Below are 21,240 nucleotides of genomic sequence, written 5' to 3'. Positions count from 1 at the left end.
AAGTCCCCCATACCCACCCACTCCCACTCCCCTACCCGCCCACTCCCCCTTTTTGGCCCTGGCGTTCCCCTGTTCTGGGGCATATAAAGTTTGCGTGTCCAATGGTCCTCTCTTTCCAGTGATGGCCGACTAGGCCATCTTTTGATACATATGCAGCTAGAGTCAAGAGCTCCGGGGTACTGGTTAGTTCATAATGTTGATCCACCTATAGGGTTGCAGATCCCTTTAGCTCCTTGGGTACTTTCTCTAGCTCCTCCATTGGGAGCCCTGTGATCCATCCATTAGCTGACTGTGAGCATCCACTTCTGTGTTTGCTAGGCCCCGGCATAGTCTCACAAGAGACAGCTACATCTGGGTCCTTTCCATAAAATCTTGCTAGGGTATGCAATGGTGTCAGCGTTTGGATGCTGATTATGGGGTGGATCCCTGGATATGGCAGTCTCTACATGGTCCATCCTTTCATCTCAGCTCCAAACTTTGTCTCTGTAACTCCTTCCAAGGGTGTTTTGTTCCCACTTCTAAGGAGGGGCATAGTGTCCACACTTCAGTCTTCATTTTTCTTGAGTTTCATGTGTTTAGGAAATTGTATCTTATATCTTGGGTATCCTAGGTTTTGGGCTAATATCCACTTATCAGTGAGTACATATTGTGTGAGTTCCTTTGTGAATGTGTAACCTCACTCAGGATGATGCCCTCCAGGTCCATCCATTTGGCTAGGAATTTCATAAATTCATTCTTTTTAATAGCTGAGTAGTACTCCATTGTGTAGATGTACCACATTTTCTGTATCCATTCCTCTGTTGAGGGGCATCTGGGTTCTTTCCAGCTTCTGGCTATTATAAATAAGGCTGCTATGAACATAGTGGAGCATGTGTCCTTCTTACCAGTTGGGGCATCTTCTGGATATATGCCCAGGAGAGGTATTGCTGGATCCTCCGGTAGTACTATGTCCAATTTTCTGAGGAACTGCCAGACTGATTTCCAGAGTGGTTGTACAAGCCTGCAATCCCACCAACAATGGAGGAGTGTTCCTCTTTCTTCACATCCACGCCAGCATCTGCTGTCACCTGAATTTTTGATCTTTGCCATTCTGACTGGTGTGAGGTAGAATCTCAGGGTTGTTTTGATTTGCATTTCCCTGCTGATTAAGGATGCTGAGCATTTTTTCAGGTGCTTCTCAGACATTCGGTATTCCTGAGGTGAGAATTCTTTGTTTAGCTCTGAGCCCCATTTTTAAATGGGGTTATTTGATTTTCTGGAGTCTACCTTCTTGAGTTCTTTATATATATGTTGGATATTAGTCCCCTATCTGATTTAGGATAGGTAAAGATCCTTTCCCAATCTGTTGGTGGTCTTTTTGTCTTATTGACAGTGTCTTTTGCCTTGCAGAAACTTTGGAGTTTCATTAGGTCCCATTTGTCAATTCTCGATCTTACAGCACAAGCCATTGCTGTTCTGTTCAGGAATTTTTCCCCTGTGCCCATATCTTTAAGGCTTTTCCCCACTTTCTCCTCTATAAGTTTGAGTGTTTCTGGTTTTATGTGAAGTTCTTTGATCCATTTAGATTTGACCTTAGTACAAGGAGATAAGTATGGATCGATTCGCATTCTTCTACATGATAACAACCAGTTGTGCCAGCACCAATTGTTGAAAATGCTGTCTTTCTTCCACTGGATGGTTTTAGCTCCCTTGTCGAAGATCAAGTGACCATAGGTGTGTGGGTTCATTTCTGGGTCTTCAATTCTATTCCATTGGTCTACTTGTCTGTCTCTATACCAGTACCATGCAGTTTTTGCCACAATTGCTCTGTAGTAAAGCTTTAGGTCAGGCATGGTGATTCCACCAGAGGTTCTTTTATCCTTGAGAAGAGTTTTTGCTATCCTAGGTTTTTGTTATTCCAGATGAATTTGCAAATTGCTCCTTCTAATTCGTTGAAGAATTGAGTTGGAATTTTGATGGGGATTGCATTGAATCTGTAGATTGCTTTTGGCAAGATAGCCATTTTTACAATGTTGATCCTGCCAATCCATGAGCATGGGAGATCTTTCCATCTTCTGAGATCTTCTTTAATTTCTTTCTTCAGAGACTTGAAGTTTTTATCATACAGATCTTTCACTTCCTTAGTTAGAGTCACGCCGAGATATTTTATATTATTTGTGACTATTGAGAAGGGTGTTGTTTCCCTAATTTCTTTCTCAGCCTGTTTATTCTTTGTGTAGAGAAAGGCCATTGACTTGTTTGAGTTAATTTTATATCCAGCTACTTCACCGAAGCTGTTTATCAGGTTTAGGAGTTCTCTGGTGGAATTTTTAGGGTCACTTATATATACTATCATATCATCTGCAAAAAGTGATATTTTGATTTCCTCCTTTCCAATTTGTATCCCCTTGATCTCCTTTTGTAGTCGAATTGCTCTGGCTAATACTTCAAGTACTATGTTGAAAAGGTAGGGAGAAAGTGGGCAGCCTTGTCTAGTCCCTGATTTTAGTGGGATTGCTTCCAGCTTCTCTCCATTTACTTTGATGTTGGCTACTGGTTTGCTGTAGATTGCTTTTATCATGTTTAGGTATGGGCCTTGAAATCCTGATCTTTCCAGAACTTTTATCATGAATGGGTGTTGGATCTTGTCAAATGCTTTTTCTGCATCTAACAAGATGATCATGTGGTTTTTGTCTTTGAGTTTGTTTATATAATGGATTACATTGATGGATTTTCGTATATTAAACCATCCCTGCATCCCTGGAATAAAACCTACTTGGTCAGGATGGATGATTGCTTTAATGTGTTCTTGGATTCGGTTAGCAAGAATTTTATTGAGGATTTTTGCATCAATATTCATAAGAGAAATTGGTCTGAAGTTCTCTATCTTTGTTGGATCTTTCTATGGTTTAGGTATCAGAGTAATAGTGGCTTCATAAAATGAGTTGGGTAGAGTACCTTCTACTTCTATTTTGTGAAATAGTTTGTGCAGAACTGGAATTAGATCTTCTTTGAAGGTCTGATAGAACTCTGCACTAAACCCGTCTGGTCCTGGGCTTTTTTTGGCTGGGAGACTATTTATAACTGCTTCTATTTCTTTAGGGGATATGGGACTGTTTAGAAGGTCAACTTGATCCTGATTCAACTTTGGTACCTGGTATCTGTCCAGAAATTTGTCCATTTTGTCCAGGTTTTCCAGTTTTGTTGAGTATAGCCTTTTGTAGAAGGATCTGATGGTGTTTTGGATTTCTTCAGGATCTGTTGTTATGTCTCCCTTTTCATTTCTGATTTTGTTAATTAGGATTTTGTCCCTGTGCCCTTTAGTGAGTCTAGCTAAGGGTTTATCTATCTTGTTGATTTTCTCAAAGAACCAACTCCTCGTTTGGTTAATTCTTTGAATAGTTCTTCTTGTTTCCACTTGGTTGATTTCACCCCTGAGTTTGATTATTTCCTGCCGTCTACTTACTACTACTACTTCTACTACTGGTTCCCATTAAGAATATATTTGGATAGAAACTTCTGGTAATAATGAACTAAGAAGTTATATTTATTTTTTAAATTATGTACAATTCATATAAAACTATTTAAAATAATTTATCTTCAGCATTATTGCTAAGTTCTTCTTGATTCTAAAGAAGGTCCTCATGAGTTTGGTGCATCTTTCAAAAAGAGTAGCTGCACTGAGGCTTAGCACTGGGTGACAGAGCACTCACATGTTAAAATAGTGAGGACAGATATGGGTCATAAGTGTAACAGTTAAAATGACCTAATATTGAGTGGTTAATAAAACATTTGCCAAAATTGATTTCCTAAATATTTCACTTTAGCATGTAATCAGCATTCAATATGATAGGTAATCTACCTAATAGTTTAATTTCTTAGTAACTCCTATTGACTTTGACTACTTTTTCAGATATTTTTCTATTCCCACACTAATCAGCCCACTGGGCTATTGGGAAAGGAAAGACATTTTCTACCAAGAAAAACAAAGCTTAATAGAAGTGGGCTTGGTCAAAGGATGATTGTGTAGTAGCTCAAAAGAGGGCACCTAGGTAGAGTAGGCTGTGTGTACAGAGAGAAGCAAGAAATGATGGGGCATAGTTGAGACAGGATCTAGGTGGCTTTTAAGTACTGGCTTTGCTAGCCAGACAGGTTGCCTTGGAGGAAGATAGGGAGGGTAACTAAGGAAAGATTTTGTGCTTCCCATAAGTACCCCAGTTTTAAAAACCCTTTAGGTAATGCTGAAGAAGTTCCTACTATTGGAAGCTTTTAAAAAATACTGTTCCCCCTCCCTCTCATTTTTTTCCCCTCATGAATTCCACTTGGTGTGGAGGTAGAGGACACCTTGTGAGAGTTCTGTCTTTCTACTATATGGGTTCCAGAGATTGAATTTAGGCCATTAAGCTTAGTGGCAAGTTCATTTTAACCACTGAGCCATCTCACTAGCTCTATTTAAAGATTTTTAAATACTGAGTTTTGTGCAACAGCCAAGAGAATGCCCTTTTATACAAATATGTCACTGTACATCTCAGATGGAATTGCTTAATAGCTGATAAACCTAATGTGTGTTGAAGAGATTATCTAATAAGTCGTGGAATATGGTTAGAGAAAGTTCTCCATTGTTGCATTAATAACAAAGTGATATAATGAACTGAAGGGAATAACTTGTACAATACTTTTGAGTCTGTGTCTATACTTATATATGTTGTCTGTTACATTTATAATATTTCACTATTAGACACTGTGTTCTCCATGACTATTAAGATCTGCTATTTAAAATTGTCCCCTCTCATCTGTCTGCCTGTGTGCATGTGTGTGTTTCTAGTTTATTTTTCAAAAGTTGAAATGTTTACTTCAACTATAGTGATTCCTCACTTCGCTTTGCCCGGGGCCCACTTGTCTTTATTTCTTGTGAACTCTGCATTTGAAGCATAAAATTGTTTGCCCCCGAGAGTCTTTATTTAGCCCAGGGCTGGTAGAAAGAGAAGTAATCTGCCAGTCTGGTGGAGTTGATGAAAATTCAAGCAGACTTTTCATACTGCACATTAATAGAAATGTTAATGCTCATAGGAAACCCCCTCACTCCCCAGAGGGAAGAGAGCCTTGGGTTGGAGGCATTTTCTTGCTTTGGGTTCTTGTAACAAACCCAGCTGGATGCCAGTCTCATCTGTTGCGTATGTCCTAGTACAGTGTTTTTAAACAGGTATTCCATAGCATCAGCATGCCTGCTGCCTGCCTGTCTGTCTGTCTATCAATCTGTCTAAAGTTGAGTTATTGGTGAGTTACTAAACTTTGAAATGTCATGTTATAAGAAATAAGTGTTCATGTAGTAGCGTCCAATGGAGTATCTGGCAGTATTTAGTATTTGACTAAACTCTGACGTTAGTGTTCACTTACTGTAAAGCAGTGATTCAGTGGATGGGTTTTCATGTGTAAATTCTGCTTTGAACAAAAGATCCCCTGGGCAGTAGATACATTAAGGTAAAGATGGAACTTAAGAATAAATATTACTTACTAAACTGAGTAAAACTTTGCTACTTTGGTTTAAAATTTGATCTTATCTCTGCATTGCAGTTGTTAGGTTAGATTCTCTTTGACAAGCTAGAACTTGGATTTCCACATTAAAGAGAAAGTGAAAACATTATTTTTCTTGGGGTAGCTGACACATAACACATCATTATCACAGACAGTGAAAGCAGTACGAGGGCTGTCCAGGCAGGTCCTCCAGGCTCTGTCTGAGATGAATGCTGGTTAGAGTCACTGAGCTTAGTTTTATATCAGCACTTTCAGAATGGCTGAATAAATTCATAATTTTCCTAGTTATTTACAAACTATTTGGAAGTATAAGAATTCTCTGACCAATTTTTAGGCTGGGGAAGTTAATATTTCTATTTTATTGTTCTAATAAATAATGAAGGTCAGAATAGCTAATAATGATTAAATCAATTGATAGATGATTTTCTAAAAACAGGTAGAGCCAACTTTATTACTGTTTTAGACTGCTTTATTTTTTTATGGAATTGTTAATTTTACATTTTTAAATTTTCAGGTAACTTCAATTTTTACACCTATAACAGCTGAAATAGCAAGTCTTGATTCAGAGAATATAGATGAAATTTTAAGTAAGTATCTTGATTTTTTTTTAAAGTATGTTTTCTTCTCTATAAATAAATTATAAATAAAATTTCAATTATCTATAGTAGATAACAAGCTGAGATTCTGGCTCATTTCACTGATTGTATAAAAGTACTTTAGGTTTTGATTATTAGTAAAATTTCTTAAAGTGTGTCCTTCTTTCCTGTTTTGTAAGACATCTAACTTGTTTGTCTTGTTGTAGATAGCATTTCTGACAGTGCATGAGGTGTCTCATAAGGCCTGCAGTTGTCACTTTACACTCTGAATATTAAGAGCCATAGAGAAGAGCCAAGAATTTCTTTCTTTCATTTTAATTAAATGACTTATTCACCCATCTTTTTAATAACATCCAGTTAAGTTCAGTAATTGTTATACTGACTATATTATTTACTGATACTGTAATTATAGATAGAATTAACTTGGGGGATATTCTGATTTTTACAGATACTAAAGAAAAGGTCAAGGCATGGTTGATATGGTGGGTGATTACAATATAGGAGATTTTAAAATGTCTGCAGTGTCCATAAATCGTCCTTCTTTAAAAAAAAAACAAAAACCAAAAAACTAAAACCAAAAATGCCATGTCACTGGTTTGCATATGACCAAACCCAAAAGTATTTGAGATGAAGAGGAAATAAAATTACCTACATTGGTTTATGTTTGTGGAGCTTTAACTGTCAAAAGACGCTATTGCCACCTCATGAGCTCTCTAGAGCAGCATCTATATACCAGGTCTTATTACTCTCCGTGCTGCTTGGGCAGCTCCAGTTCCTGGCAGAAGCTGCTGGACCGCACCTAATTTACATTTCTGTGAGTTCCTGTGTGATGGTGGAACTTCTGGTCCAGAAACCAGTTTGTGAGTCACAGCTTGAGTGAACATGCAAGTGAACCAAAAATGTGAGAGGAAAAGGGGAAGGAGCCTGGAGTATGCACTTTTCTCATCCCTGTCACCGTCCAGATTCTGAAACATCTTTGTGTATTGTTTTCATGAGTTCTGAAAGAGGTTGTTGTTGTTGTTGTTATTAAATTTATTTATCATTTTACAACCCAGTATCAGTCCTTCCTCTCCTAGTACCCCCTCATGCAAGTCCCCTTAGAAGGAGAAGTCCCTCTCTGGGTGTCAACCCCCCCCCCCCCCCCGGCCTCCTCTCCCCATATATACACACATCAAGTCACAGAAGGACTAGGCACATCCTCTCCCACTGATGTCAGAAAAGGTTGTTCTTTTAGAGGTGTGGGATCCACAGGCAGGCAACAGGTTCAGGGACAGCCCCTGCTCCACTTGTTTGGGGGACCTGAATGACAACTAAGCTGCTCATCTGCTACATATGTTCAGGGGACCTCGGTCCAGCCCGTGCCCACTCTTTGGTTGGTGATTCAGTGTCGGGGAGTCCCTGTTCTCTTCAGGTCCCTCAGTTTTTCTCCCAAGCTCTATCAACTGTTTGGGTGTGTCTCTGCATCTCTTTCCATTGTGGAGCCTCTCAGAGGACAGTTATGCTAGGTTCCTGTCTGCAAGCATAACAAACAGAATTTCTATTATTAATAGTTTCAGGGATTGGTTCTTGCCCATGGAATGGGTCTCAATTTCAGGCAGTCACTGGTTGGCCATTTAAGTTTTTCTGAGTTGGGTTTAATCAAAAGAAGCAATAGTGTGTCTTTCTCGAGTCCTTACGTCCAAAGATTCAAATAATGGTGAGATTTTGTGTGACAGAGTATTATTAAGTAGGTAGGAACTAGGAAAAGTGGATTTTATAATGCAGCAAGGTAGATGTCTGAGAATGAGACATAGGTAATTGATCAGATCTCTTCAGTGAAGAATTCACCTTGCAGAACTGGTTCCCAGTTACTATGTGTATGAAATATTTAAAAATGGATTATTAAGTAAGCTCCAGGCGATCCTCCTTTACGAGGATGGATTGCTGAGTTTACATTGCGACCCAGGACGGGGTAGAGAAAGGGTTAAGTTATATATAAGCCAACCTTTCTGTATGGCTTTCTGGATGAGTGGTAGCTATTATCTCAAAGCTTTAACTGACTGTTTATAAATGGAAAATATCATGATAAAAATTGTATTTTTAAGTATGTCAATATAGACACAAATAACTTTGTTTTTGTTTTTAAATTTCAGATAATGCTGATGTTGCTTTAGTAAATTTTTATGCTGACTGGTAAGTAATCTTGTTTTAGTTTGGGGGTGGTTTCCCTTTCCACCTCTCTTTTCTTCTTTCCTTCTTTTCTTTGCTATTTTCTCTGTATATGAGAATAGGGCACAGAGTAGAAGTCAGGATATAGGCATGTCAAGTTTATAAGAATAATGTTGATATTTTTCAACTTACACACTTTTTTCCAGGAGGCCTGTAGTTCTTGCTCTAAATCAGATCTTGTCTTTTGACTTTATATGGTACCGGGGACCATTTACTTCTTTTTACTTGAGGTTGGTTGTCCCTTATCTGAAGTGCTTTGGCTCAGAATAGTTTCAATGTTTTGGAACATGTACATAGACTTTTAGCACTCGAGTGTCTTTAATTCAAAAATCCAAAGCCTAAACAATTCCAATATCTGAAACTTTATCGTTTGCAATTTCAGACTTTCAAATTAGAAATGTTCAATTTAGGTATTGGTTTTTAATCTGAGGTGCCCTACCGAACGGACTTTGAGGGCAGAAACAGTGTCTTACTAGTATTCCCAGAATCTAGAACTTAAGGTTGAAGTCTGCTAAAGAATAACTGAATTTGAATTTGAAGCGTGGGCATCGTTGCTTTCATCTACTCCCTACAAGGGTTATTATCTGCCAGCTGCTACCTTTCTGTCTGGGCTGTGGCCCTGTATTACCTTAGTTTCCTGTGACAGTCTCCTCCACTGGCTTTCTGTGCCTCTAGTCTTACATGTTTCCACAATGTTCTCTGCAGTATAAGGCAGAGTTTATATACTATGGATTTATATGTTCTCATATTATGTGGTTTTTACAATATTCTCTGCAATATTAGGCAGATTTCTTCCCTATAGGACAGATTAATTACGTTCACAGTGTACCTTAAATCTCCTTAATTTTTAGGTTAAAATGTAAGCCCCTTGTCTTGACCTAGAAGGCCCCTCATGTTGCATCTTTTGTTTCTGCTTTCATGCTCTGCTTGCTACTCCAAGCTTTCCTCAGTTTCTGTGAAAATGTGTTCTCTCACACTGATCTCCTGCTGTCTTCCCAACCTGGGGATCACTTCTTATTCTCACTCACTTCTTTTCTTGTTAACCACCTTTCAAATCTTAGGTTAAGAGCCACTTTTTTCCAGTCATCTTTATATATCAGTGTTCCTAACTTCTTCTTAAGTCAGATTAGGAAACCTTGTATATGTCCAGTTTGCAATATAATAATAATTTAGCATTTGAGTTTTTAATTTTACTATTGTATAAAGATTCTACCCATTCAATAGAAACTGGACTTTAAATTGTGACTCTGTCTGAGCTAGTGACATGCAGTGTGTATTCTGCCTGTGGCAGACTGCGATGACAAGGTCTAGCTCCCAAGCAGAAGGGGTCATGAGGGTGAGAAACAAATATTCTGCACTGTGCTGTTTCTGAGCTGTGCTGTCTGGAGGATAGGCATAGTTAGTGCATTTTCACCTTAAGATATCTTCAGTTCACATTAGACTCCTTGGATTTAGTTCTTTTGTCAGTCAGGAAGCATCTGTATTTTCCGTAGCCCAGGCTTACCCGGCTGAGGCCCTATTCCCAAATACCATCTTTGCTTTGTGGAGACAGTTATCATCATAACTGTACTTTAAAATGCCATTCTTAGGCACTTCCATACCTCATAAGCACATACCGGTGACTTCTGATTGAATGCTGATGTTTGATACTAGTGTTTAAAGAACTTGAATGAAAAGTTGAAGATACACAGAAAAATACTGTTTATAAAGTGTATAATGGAGCTATAATTTTTTAAGGCAAATTAGGATTAATGGTAGTCATACCATTTGGTAGAAGATTATCTAGGCCAAACTTTACAGGTAAGGATGACCTGATCAGATTGTAGCACAGGGCAAATTAGAATGCAGCGTTCTTGCCCGAGGAATTCTCAGTACATGTGCTAACTTTGTTGCAAAATATGAGTTGGAAAAGTGGACTGTGGCAGTTACTTAAGAAAGCATACTACCTAAAGAATGTCCTTCACTCTTAATGGTGAATGAGTGTTCCTTTTTTTAATGGAGACAACTCGAGTAGTTTGCTGACAGGCTTGCTGTGTTTGCTTTCAGAGGCTAGACTTCATTCTCTTAGTTGGCTCTCTTATGTAACTGCCTAGAACTACTGCAGTGCCTCGGAGTAGTAAACTGCAGTGGGTGTTTAGTAAAGCTGGGAGTGTGGCAAACTCTACATACATTGTTTTAAGCTCTGGATTGCCCTGCAGGTAGGCATTGTAATTCCTATTTTAGATTTAGAAAGTTGAGGTTCAGAAAGACCATCTGCTTAATAAGTGGTGGATCTGAGATTTAAAGTCAGGTATGTCTCAATCTAAAGGTTATTTCCTTCCCACTAAATCATAATTGTAATGACCCCAAAGTCCTTGTTGGTTGCTTTGTTAAGGATTGTTTAAGCCCTAGACTGGAGACTATGTTCAGAAGACCATGAGACTCTTTAGTTGGTCTGTTGGTTTTATTGTGTTACCTGTGTAAACGTGGCGTTTACATGCACATGAAGCTGCACTGATACTAGAATTGACCTGTTATTTCACTTTCCCATTTAAATTTTTAGTAGATAAAATGATACTATTTTAAACACGAATCTGCTTTAAAACTTAACTGGACAGCATAACTAAACAGTCCAGAGAACTCTTGATGTGAGTCTTCCTTTGCTCCTAAGCCAGACGCCTTCCATCAGTTCTTTACTAGACCACATCTAAAGTTTTCAGAACCACAGTCAAACCTTGTCTTTGCCTTCTTCTGCCCTCTACCTAGTCTACTTTCAGAAGATTTTTAGTACTCACAGACCTGGGCTTCCAGTTGCTCTAGCTTTTGAATTTATCAGCTTGCTCATTTAACAGACATCTATTGAATGCTTATTAGAATATGTAGTCAAATAAGACACGGTCCATGATGTCCACAGACCCTTCCTACCTATCCCAGACGGGAGATTTAAGATGCTAAAGAGGAAAGAACCACTTGAAAGCAGGAGTCTGAAGATACAGATTGTGTCTCCTTGATATATTCTAGGACATCTCCTTAGGAAGTCAGGTGAGTAGGCTAGAGAGAAATAGAAGAAGAAATAGGGAGGAGGTATAATTCTGCATCCTTGCATATATTCTTTATGGATTGTTGCCAATATATGTAAGATCACAGATGGATTAGAATTTATGGGCTTCTTCAAGACACTGTCTTGGTACATAAGGGCAATTATAGTCTTACCATATCCTCGATACCTTTTCCCATGAAGTGTCCATTTTCCCCAGCTAGTTATGTGTGTACACTTTGTTTTCTTTCCCCCTCAGGTCCATTTAATCACCCACACTAAGTATTTCTGAAATGGTTGGCCTAATGAGGAGCAATTAGGATTAGAAGTAACAGTTTCCTGGAGTAATTGTAGCTATTTTGCCTGACTTTTAAATAGTTATGGGGGGGGGGGGGCGGAACATGGTCAAGAAGTCTTTAGGAATTTTATTTTATTTTTTAATTTTTATTTATTTATTTGGTTTTTCGAGACAGGGTTTCTCTGTGTAGCCTTGGCTATCCTGGAACTCACTCTGTAGACCAGGCTGGCCTTGAGCTCAGAAATCTGCCTGCCTCTGCTTCCCAAGTGCTGGGATTATAGGCGTGCGCCACCATGCCTGGCCAAGGAATTTTAATATTTACTTCTGGATGTAGTATGTTTATATGTTTACAGATACAAAGGCCTATTTTAATGTGAGGATATACATTGAAGAGAAAACACTAATTATATGCCATATATTCTTTTGTAAGAACTGTTTTATTTAGTATGTTAACTTGTGTCTGAGATTGATGAAGTAGCACATGTCTGTAATGAACTAAGTATATAATAAACTAATGAAGTACCCAGCATTTGCAATAAACTCACAGTTCCAGTAACATGGAAATGTGTTCAATGTCCAGAGAAACTGATTTGTGTTTTTTTGTAAACACTCAAATCTTAGCAGTGTGGGTTAGAGGCATGCTGCAGGCCTCGGTCATGGCCTCTGTGAGGGATCCATAGCTCTATGCGCCATAACACTGGCAGTTAGTTAATCATAAGGCGGAACAACACACCAACTGGATACTTTACACAGCATTGAGTTACAGAGAACACTCTTTGAATTCAAGTTGTTTTCCTCTCATTCACTGACAGACTTCCGAACCATGATGAAATTGAAGGTGTGATTGTCTCACACATTGTCTATTGAACGGATACTAAACATCAATGAGTGATAACTGACATAAGATCCTGTGTCTTCTGGGTTTCCCTGCTAATTGGTGTGCTTGTCTGTGTGTAGGTGTCGTTTCAGCCAGATGTTGCATCCAATTTTTGAGGAAGCATCTGATGTCATTAAGGAAGAATATCCAGATAAAAATCAAGTAGTGTTTGCCAGAGTTGATTGTGATCAGCACTGTAAGTAACCGAGTAGGAAGTCTGGAAGGACTTGTCCTGGCCCTCCTCTGCACATGCACAAACTTTATTTTTTATTTTTTTCAAATGCCCTGGTTTCAGAGAAGATGAAATCTAAAAGGGATTGGAACCTAGTATAAATTTCTAATATCTCATCTTTTATGTCTTTTTAACTCCATGTTGCCTATGTAACATTTGTGGGATTTTGCTTTGTTTTAATTAAAATACAGCAGTTCAAATATATAGGTAGCAAATTATAACTAACTACATTTTCTACCAAAGCAAACGCTAAAATCAATAAATACAATTGAACTATAGTTTTGGAAGGCAAGTGGGGATTTTTGTTACTCTGAGAAACATGCAAAAATATAATATTCGATTTAAATAAGACTACAATATGGTACTTGTTTAAAATAAGACAGTGTCAGATTTTTTGTGTTTCTATTTGTTATTTTAAAGATTATTCGAAGTCTGGCTTTGTATTTGAAGTGTAAAGAGCCGCAAGCAGTATTAAATTATTAAAAAAAGACTTTGGTTAGTCTCTCTAAAAATCTGTTTTCTTGAATTTTGCTTGTCTGTGTGGAACGCACTGTGTAAACTCTGCTTTTTAATATAAATAGCAGTATTTTCTAAGTTGAACTAATGAGCTAGCAGTTCGTGCTCCTCCCAAGTGCTCCGTACCCAGCCTTCTCTTCTCAGAGCACCAAATGAGTTGACCTAGGTAGATCTCGTGTTGAATGGAGTCTTAGCTCATCTCAGCATCAGCTGCACTGTGAGTTCCTCAAGTCAGCACTTTCTCTCTTACTAGTGCTCCCAGTTGTAGAGACTTAACAACTTACTAATCTTTATATGTCATACATTTGACAGTTTCTAGAAGACATCAACTCATTACAAGCCTGGTTGTATTGAGTTCTTGGAAAGTTACTATATACAAAGCCATCTCCTATTCTGCAAATTTTCTGCCCTTTATACTTGACCTACTGATTGTTGTTATTCTGCTCTTGAACATATGGTTGGTCTGTCTGTCTGTCTGACTCCAGTTTTCCAAGCAAAGAAACAGAAATAAAGTGCCTTAACCAGTGTTGCACAGCTTAGTATACATTAAGTCAGAATTAGAATCCTGGTCTGACCACATGCTTCTACAGAGCAGTTTTCCTCTTTTCTGTCCCATTCAGAGAACATTTTGAGGATTTGCTGGCACTGTTCAATGCTGTATACAAAAGCATTTTCTAACAGCTTATCATTTCAAACATACCGTTTTCTATCTGTTAGGATTCACGGCTGGATTAAGTAAAGAGGGCAATAAGACTAAGATGTAGGTAGAAGCATAGACGGTGTCTCCGTGCTGCTGTCCTCCTGCCCTGCCCTCCCTGACAGCAAGCCATGCGTGGAGTGGACTCAGCATTCAGATCTTCCTGTTCTTTTTGTATTTAATTAGAGGTTACAATGCAAATGAGTCTCGGAGTCCCTACCAGCAGTGATTTTGAATCATTGTGCTTTCAAACTCGCAGTTGTGGGGGAGAGAATTAGTTATTTCTGTGATTGAACTATGTCCATCATTTATGTTATATTTTAGACAGATAGCTTCTTTAAAAAAAAAAAAAACCAAAACTGCAGCTTTCTGTCGCCTACTGGTTTTTTTTGAGATTTATTATTATTTTTTATTTATTTCATGTATATGAGTACACTGTAGCTGTTTTCAGACATACCAGAAGAGGGCATCAGATCTCATTATAGATGGTTGTGAGCCATCAGTGGTTGCTAGGAATTGAACTCAGGACCTCTGGAAGAGCGGTCAGTGCTCTTAACTGTTGAGCCATCTCACCAGCCCCAGATAACTTCTAATATAAATTACATTATTACAAGTTTCTTGTTATTGACGAACTTTCCCAATACAGCCATAGTATAGATGTTTCTAACCCATTATTGTTTACTCTTGAAAGTTATATCTGCCAACAATACCTCTCCTGGGGATATACCCATAAGATGATCCAACTGGTAATAAGGACACATGCTCTACTATATTCATAGCAGCCTTATTTATAATAGCCAGAAGCTGGAAAGAACCCAGATGTTCCCCAACAGAGGAATGGATACAGAAAATGTGGTACATTTACACAATGGAGTACTACTCAGCTATTAAAAACAATGAATTTATGAAATTCTTGGGCAAATGGATGTATCTGGAGGATATTATCCTTAGTGAGGTAACCCAATCACAAAAGAAGTCACTTGATATGCACTCACTGATAAGTGGATATTAGCCCAGAAACCTAGAATACCCACGATACAACTTCCAAAACACAAGAAAATCAAGAAGAAAGACCAACGCATGGATACTTCATTTGTCCCTAGAGTAGGGAATAAAATATCCATGGAAGGAGTTACAGAGACAAAGTTTGGAGCTAAGACGAAAGGATGGACCATCCAGAGTCTGCCCCACCTGGGGGCCTATCCCATAATCAGCCACCAAACGCAGGCACTATTGCATACGCCAGCAAGATTTTGCTGAAAGGACCCTGATATAGCGTCTCCTTTGAGGCTATGCCGGGGCCTGGCAAATACAGAAGTGGATGCTCACAGTCATCTATTGGATGGAACACAGGGCCCCCAGTGTAGGAGCTAGAGAAAGTACCCAAGAGCTGAAGGGGTCTGCAACCCTATAGGTGGAACAACAATATGAACTAACCAGTACCCCCAGAGCTCATGTCCCTAGCTGCATATGTATCAGAAGATGGCCTAGTCGGCCATCATTGGGAAGAGAGGCAGGCCCCTTGGTCTAGCAAACTTTATATGCCTCAGTACAGGGGAACGCCAGGGCCAAGAAGTGGGAGTGGGTGGGTAGGGGAGCAGGGCAGGGAGAGGGTATAGGCTACTTTTAGGATAGCACTTGAAATGTAAATGAAGAAAATATCTAATAAAAAAAAAGAAAAAGAAAGAAAAGAAAAAAACGAAAGTTATATCTGTGGTGTTAAGTCCTTCCCAAATAGGTTCCTTGTTTGGATAACTTCTCTTTTAAAAAGTAGGACTTATTGGCAATTTATTTGCATTTTGTGATGTTTTCACCTTTTTGGTGTTTAATTTTGTAAGATGTGCTCTACTCTTTCTAGTTTGTACTGGGAAAGTTCTGAGCTGGGACAGTGTTAGGAATTCCGTGGTCTGGGGAGAAGAGCCTGTTGGTGAGAACACTGTTAGGCTTGCTTTCTACAACAAGATACTAAAATACCATTGGCTTGCGAGCCCCAAGTTTAAAGTGGAGCAGCTGAGGCTTTGATATATGCTTACCCCATGGTTTATCTCCACAGCTAAGATTCTTACCATCTCTAAATTCTCATTGTGCCTTTTATGTACTTTCCACCCCAGCTACTCAACCTTTAGCAGACCCCTCTTTTGGTCACTTTCTAAAATTTTATGTAAGTAGAGTCATATAGCATGTATGCTTCTCTTTTTGCTTAGCTTTGTTATTTTGAGATTATTCCATGTTGTATAATGTTATTAATTACTTGAAGGGTTTTTGTTTTTGAGACAGAGTCTCACCGTATAGCCCTAGCTGCCCTCAAACACATGGATATCACCACCTCTGACTTTGGAGTTCTGGGATTAAAGACATGAGCCACTATGCCTGGTTCCTTTGTTTTTAATATTCAGTGACATTTTATTGTAGGGTGATAGTATTGAGCCTGAGAATGTTTTCATGCATTCATATAACGGTTGTATATTTTTAATAAAGTACCTATTAAAATTGTACACATTTTTGTTGGATTATTTTCCTACTGTGTGTGTGGTTTTATATGAGTCTAAATTCTGTTTTAAATGTACTGTTTGCAGAATTTTCTCCCATTCTGCTTGGTACCTGTTGTTTTAATTGGATAGAATGCCTGTAACATACAGTTGGCACCCAAACTCTGCTGCTTTGTAGCTCCAGTAGTGTTAACATATATTGACATTGTTTTTACCCAGTCTCCAGATCTTCTTATCTTGTGAAACGCTGTAGATCTGAAACAGCAATGTCTCATTTCTCCTAACCCTCAGCCGTTGCCAGCGGCCATTCTGCTTTCTACTTGTAGGACATGAACATTCCAGATAACCTGTTTACGTGGAATTGAACAGTATCTTTGTCATTGATTTTGCTTGGCATGATAAAGATCCTCCCTGTGGAGATCTTTAATAAAGCAGCTCTCTGAGATGTTCCTTGTTCATATTGCTTTATTTGGTGGAGGATGTCAGCCACATACACTTTATTCAGTGTGAACCAGGGACTGTATACCTCTTGGGGGATGGAATACTCAGAAAGGGAAGGTCATTATTGGCTGAAGGCTTAGGGTACCAAAATGCCTCATTAGCATGGAGAAACATTGCAGGTATATCTGCAATGTGACTTAGTGCCCAGGGGTCCTCAGTGGGAGTCATGGTTACATGTTCCAGAGCAAGTACAGAGACAGGTAGGAATAGGCTCCTGCTGTTGTCAAATCTCTGAGATTCCTCGGCTCTGAGCTTACTCAGACTTACCAGTTCTTATGCCTGTCTGGTAGCATGCTCCCACATGCCCTACAGTCAAGACTAGTTCAATTTTTCTTTTAAAGTGGAATATTCCAGTGTTTATTATAAGTGTATAACATATGTAATAATGAAAGTTAATGAATCTAGTTTTGCAAAATATTTTATTGTACTAAAACTTAAAGGAAATACTTTCTTTTTGTTTGGATTTATTCAAGTTGCCAAAATCATTACTTAGTATGTAGTCATTACTAAGTTAAAAAAGAACTTGAATATAAGCACTGTAGTGCTATAATTGATCAGATAGCCAAGACAACTACTGAGTTGTCTTGGGCAGTGACTAATGGGCAGGCAATAAGTATATGCAGTGTGGATATACAGCGTATGCAATGTGGATATTCAAGATAAAGGAAGACCTAGTACACTAGTAGGAGGAATTAAGACATGACATTTATCATGCCATTCACAATGGTGTTCAGTTTCATAGTTTAATTTATTTCTTGAATTTTTATGTGGTATTCTTGGCTGCAGTTGACAATAAATATTAAACTTATATAGCACATTTTGTTGCTCCATCATCTTACATTTCTGTTAGTATTGCAGGAGTGTTTCAGTTTTCTTATATTTTTGCTAACAGTATGTGAACTGTTATGATATCTATACTAAGTTTTTGAGAGTACCTATTATGCAATGGATATGAGGTTACATGGTTGGTTTGCATTCCCTAAAGCTTACTGATATTGAATATCTTTATATATGCTTGTTGATTATTAAAGTCATGTTCATTTACATCCTTTACTCATTTTTTACATCAGTTTTTATTTTCTTTGTTATTGAATAGTCAAAGCTCTTTATATATTCTGTATATTAAATATCACATATGTGACTTTCAGATATTTTTGTCATCTTGTAGGTTGTCTTTTTAGTTTGTTGGTTATGTCTTCATGCATAGTTTTGTTCCCTCAATCTTGTTGTAGTCTAATTTATCTGTTTGTACTTTTTTTTTTTTTTTTGGCCATGTTTTAGGTATCGTAGCTAAGAAATCCCAGCAAATTCAATGTCAATAAGCTCTCCTATACTTTAATAGTTTTCCAATCTTAGGCCTTACTTTAGGTCTTTGGTACTATTTGACTTAATTTTTATATGTGGAGTAAGGTAAAGTCTAGGTTTATTTCTGAGCATATAAGATATCCAGGCTGTCTGGAACCATTTGTTGAAGAGCTATCCTCCTGCTCTGATTAGATGGTACTGACTTGCTTGTAAGGCAGTGGCCGATGGTGTATGTGGTGCTTTATTTCCAGGTTCTCTCTTCAATACCATGATTTCTGTCAGACAGTTTTATTGTAGCTCTGTAAAATAATGCTTGAAATATGGAAATATGTGATACTTCAGCTTTGTTCAGGATTGCTTTTTGTTGTTTTCAGTTTTTTTATTCTACTTATTTGTTTTCTTTTTATGTATTGTGCATACCATAACATGCATATTGAGTTCAGAGGACAACTTGGAGCAATCTGTTCTCTCCTACCACCATGTGAGTCTTGGGGATTAAACTCAAGGTGTCAGGTTTGGTTATAATCATCTTTCTCCCCTCTCCCCACTTTGACACATTTATAAACATAAAATATTCTTAGCTTATTTTCCCCTTCGCTCTCTACCCTCTGTCCCTCTAATTCCTCCAGACCCCATTCATGGCCTCTTTTTCTTTAATTATTGTTACCTATATATGTGCAAAAATATATAAGTGCAATGTGCTGAGTCTGTTGAGTTTAGGGTTGACCATCTGATGCTGGGTAACCAATTAGGGAACTCATCTCTGAGGAAGACTAATTTTCCTTCTTTGAACTGTCATTAGTTGCCTGTAACTCTTTGTCTAAGGAGTGGAGTCCCATGAGTATCCCCTTTCTATGATAGTATGTCCATTTGGTGTTTTCAATGTTTAGGTCTTATTTAGCAGCCATATTGCTCTAGCTATCAGGTATAGCTAGCTTCCTTGTTGTTTCTAGGAGACCATCTTACAGCAGGCTTCCTAGTCCTTTGGTTTTTACGACTTTTCTGTTTGCTCTTCTACAGTGTCACGTGGACTTTGGGTACAAGAGCTGTGTTGTAGCTGTAGCCATTGCCCTTTGGTTTTTTGTTTGTTTGTTTGTTTGTTTGTTTGTTTGAGAGGGTCCCTCTAAGTAGCCCAGGCTACCCTGGGGCTTAATATGTAGCTCAGCATCCGATGGTCAACCCTAAAATCACTCATACAAGAAATTCTCAACAGACTCAGCACATTGCATTTATATATTTTTGTACATGTATAGCCCAGCCTTGAATTTGTAATCATCCTACTTAAATTTTCAAAGTGCTGGGGTTGTAGACCTGTGGCACCATACCGAGCTTAAATGGCTTTGCAAGGGCATGTCCTGAATTTTAAAATATCTTTTTTAGATTTTTTTTTATGTGTATGAATGTTTATCTTCATGTAGGTAGGTAGGTAGGTAGGTAGGTAGGTAGGTAGGTAGGTAGGTAGGCAGGCAGGCAGGCAGGCAGGCAGGCAGGCAGGCAGGCAGACAGACAGACCATGTGTGTGTATAGTTTCTGTAGAGTTCAGAAAAGGGAGACAGATCTCTTAGAACTGTTGTTAGGGCTGTCTGTAGACCACCATGTAAGTGTGGGGAACTGAGGTCAAGTCCTCTGCAAGAGGAATAAGTACTCTTAATCACTGAACCATCCTTCTGATCCCATGTTATCACTGAATTTTGATCAAATCCTACTTACTAATTTTTAATGGATCATACTTTATATTTTGTATCTTAAGTTGTCTGTTCTCCCCCAATATTGCAATTTTTTCTGCCATGTTTTCTTCAGTACATTTCACAGTATGAACATTTCCACTTATGCCCATTGTTCATTTGGAGTTAGCTTTTATATGTGGAACAATATATGAGTTAAAGTGGGTAGGTGATCTGTTGTTGTATTTAGTTGCCAGACAGATCCGTCATTACTTGTTGGCAAAAAACCTCTGCCTCTTTGTCACTAACTGCCTTAGCAGCTTTGTTGAAGTGAACTGGCCCTGTCCTTATGACTCTATTTCTGGTCCTTTTTGTACTGTTGATCTAGTGTCTGCTCATCCTGCATGTTGTGAGTTGTTACAGCTTATGGAAGGTCTTGAAAACAAGCGGTATAAATCTTCCAACTTTGTGCTTGTTTTTTCAGAGTGGCTTTGACTGTTTTAGTGGGATTGAATTTCCATGAATCCTAGAAACAGCTTGTTAGTTTCTAACAACAAAGGGGGATCCTGGGTTTCTAATTAGAGTTAACTGCATTGAGAGCAGTTTGGAAAGTTACTATTGTAGTAATCTTAAGTCTTTTGATCCACAAACATTCTTAATCTTTCAATGTATTTAAATATTTTCAGCTTCAGCAATTTTTTTCTCATTTTCCAGTCTACATATAGTACTTTGATACTCATACAACCTACATTAGACTATTTTACTTTTAGATTGATTGCATGTGCGCACATATGTGTATGTTTTCTTACTTACTTGGCTCTACCGCTGCCATCTTATGTGAGGACTCTGTCAGTGCCCTCAGTATGCTCTGACAGATGTGGCCAGTGCCCTCAGTATGCTCTGACAGATGTGGCCAGTGCCCTCAGTATGCTCTGACAGATGTGGCCAGCTCTCCACTGAGTCCAGGCTACGGTAGTGACTTGTCAGATCTTGGCTCTTTATGGCCATTTAAAAAAATCTTTATTTTTCAGAACCTAGACAATTCCAAGAAGTATTGGTTATATAATTTGTAGAATATTTTTCAGTTTGGGTTTGTCTAGGTTCCTCCCACACCGAGGCTTTGCACATCTTTTTTGAGACTTGTTTTTATTTTTCAAGACAGGGTTTCTCTGTATAGCCCTGGTTGTCCTGGAACTTGCTCTGTAGACTAGGCTAGCCTCAAACTCACAGAGATCTGCATGCTTCTGCCTTCTGAGTACTGAGATTAAAGGCATGCGCCACCACTGCCTGATGTAAGATTTATTTTTAACTATGTCTCAGTTTTTGA

General features: G+C 38.4%; 1 protein-coding gene across 2 annotated transcripts in view; it reads left to right on the top strand.

Annotated features, from left to right (window-relative positions):
* Erp44 (endoplasmic reticulum protein 44) overlaps positions 1 to 21,240 on the top strand; it is an 88,925-nt gene that overhangs the window by 30,058 nt on the left and 37,627 nt on the right. The window contains exons 2-4 of one of the 2 annotated variants that reach the window (NM_029572.3): positions 6,029 to 6,101; positions 8,243 to 8,282; positions 12,590 to 12,705. In NM_029572.3, coding sequence (NP_083848.1) covers positions 6,029 to 6,101; positions 8,243 to 8,282; positions 12,590 to 12,705 — 229 coding nt within the window. The remainder of the gene's footprint in view (positions 1 to 6,028; positions 6,102 to 8,242; positions 8,283 to 12,589; positions 12,706 to 21,240) is intronic. The other variant, NM_001355184.1, reaches the window with a different exon arrangement.

The sequence above is a fragment of the Mus musculus genome, chromosome 4 (assembly GCF_000001635.26).
Source record: "Mus musculus strain C57BL/6J chromosome 4, GRCm38.p6 C57BL/6J".
Lineage (NCBI taxonomy): Eukaryota > Metazoa > Chordata > Mammalia > Rodentia > Muridae > Mus > Mus musculus.
Note: the sequence above shows the minus strand (reverse complement) of the source record. Positions and strands in the feature narration are given on the sequence as shown.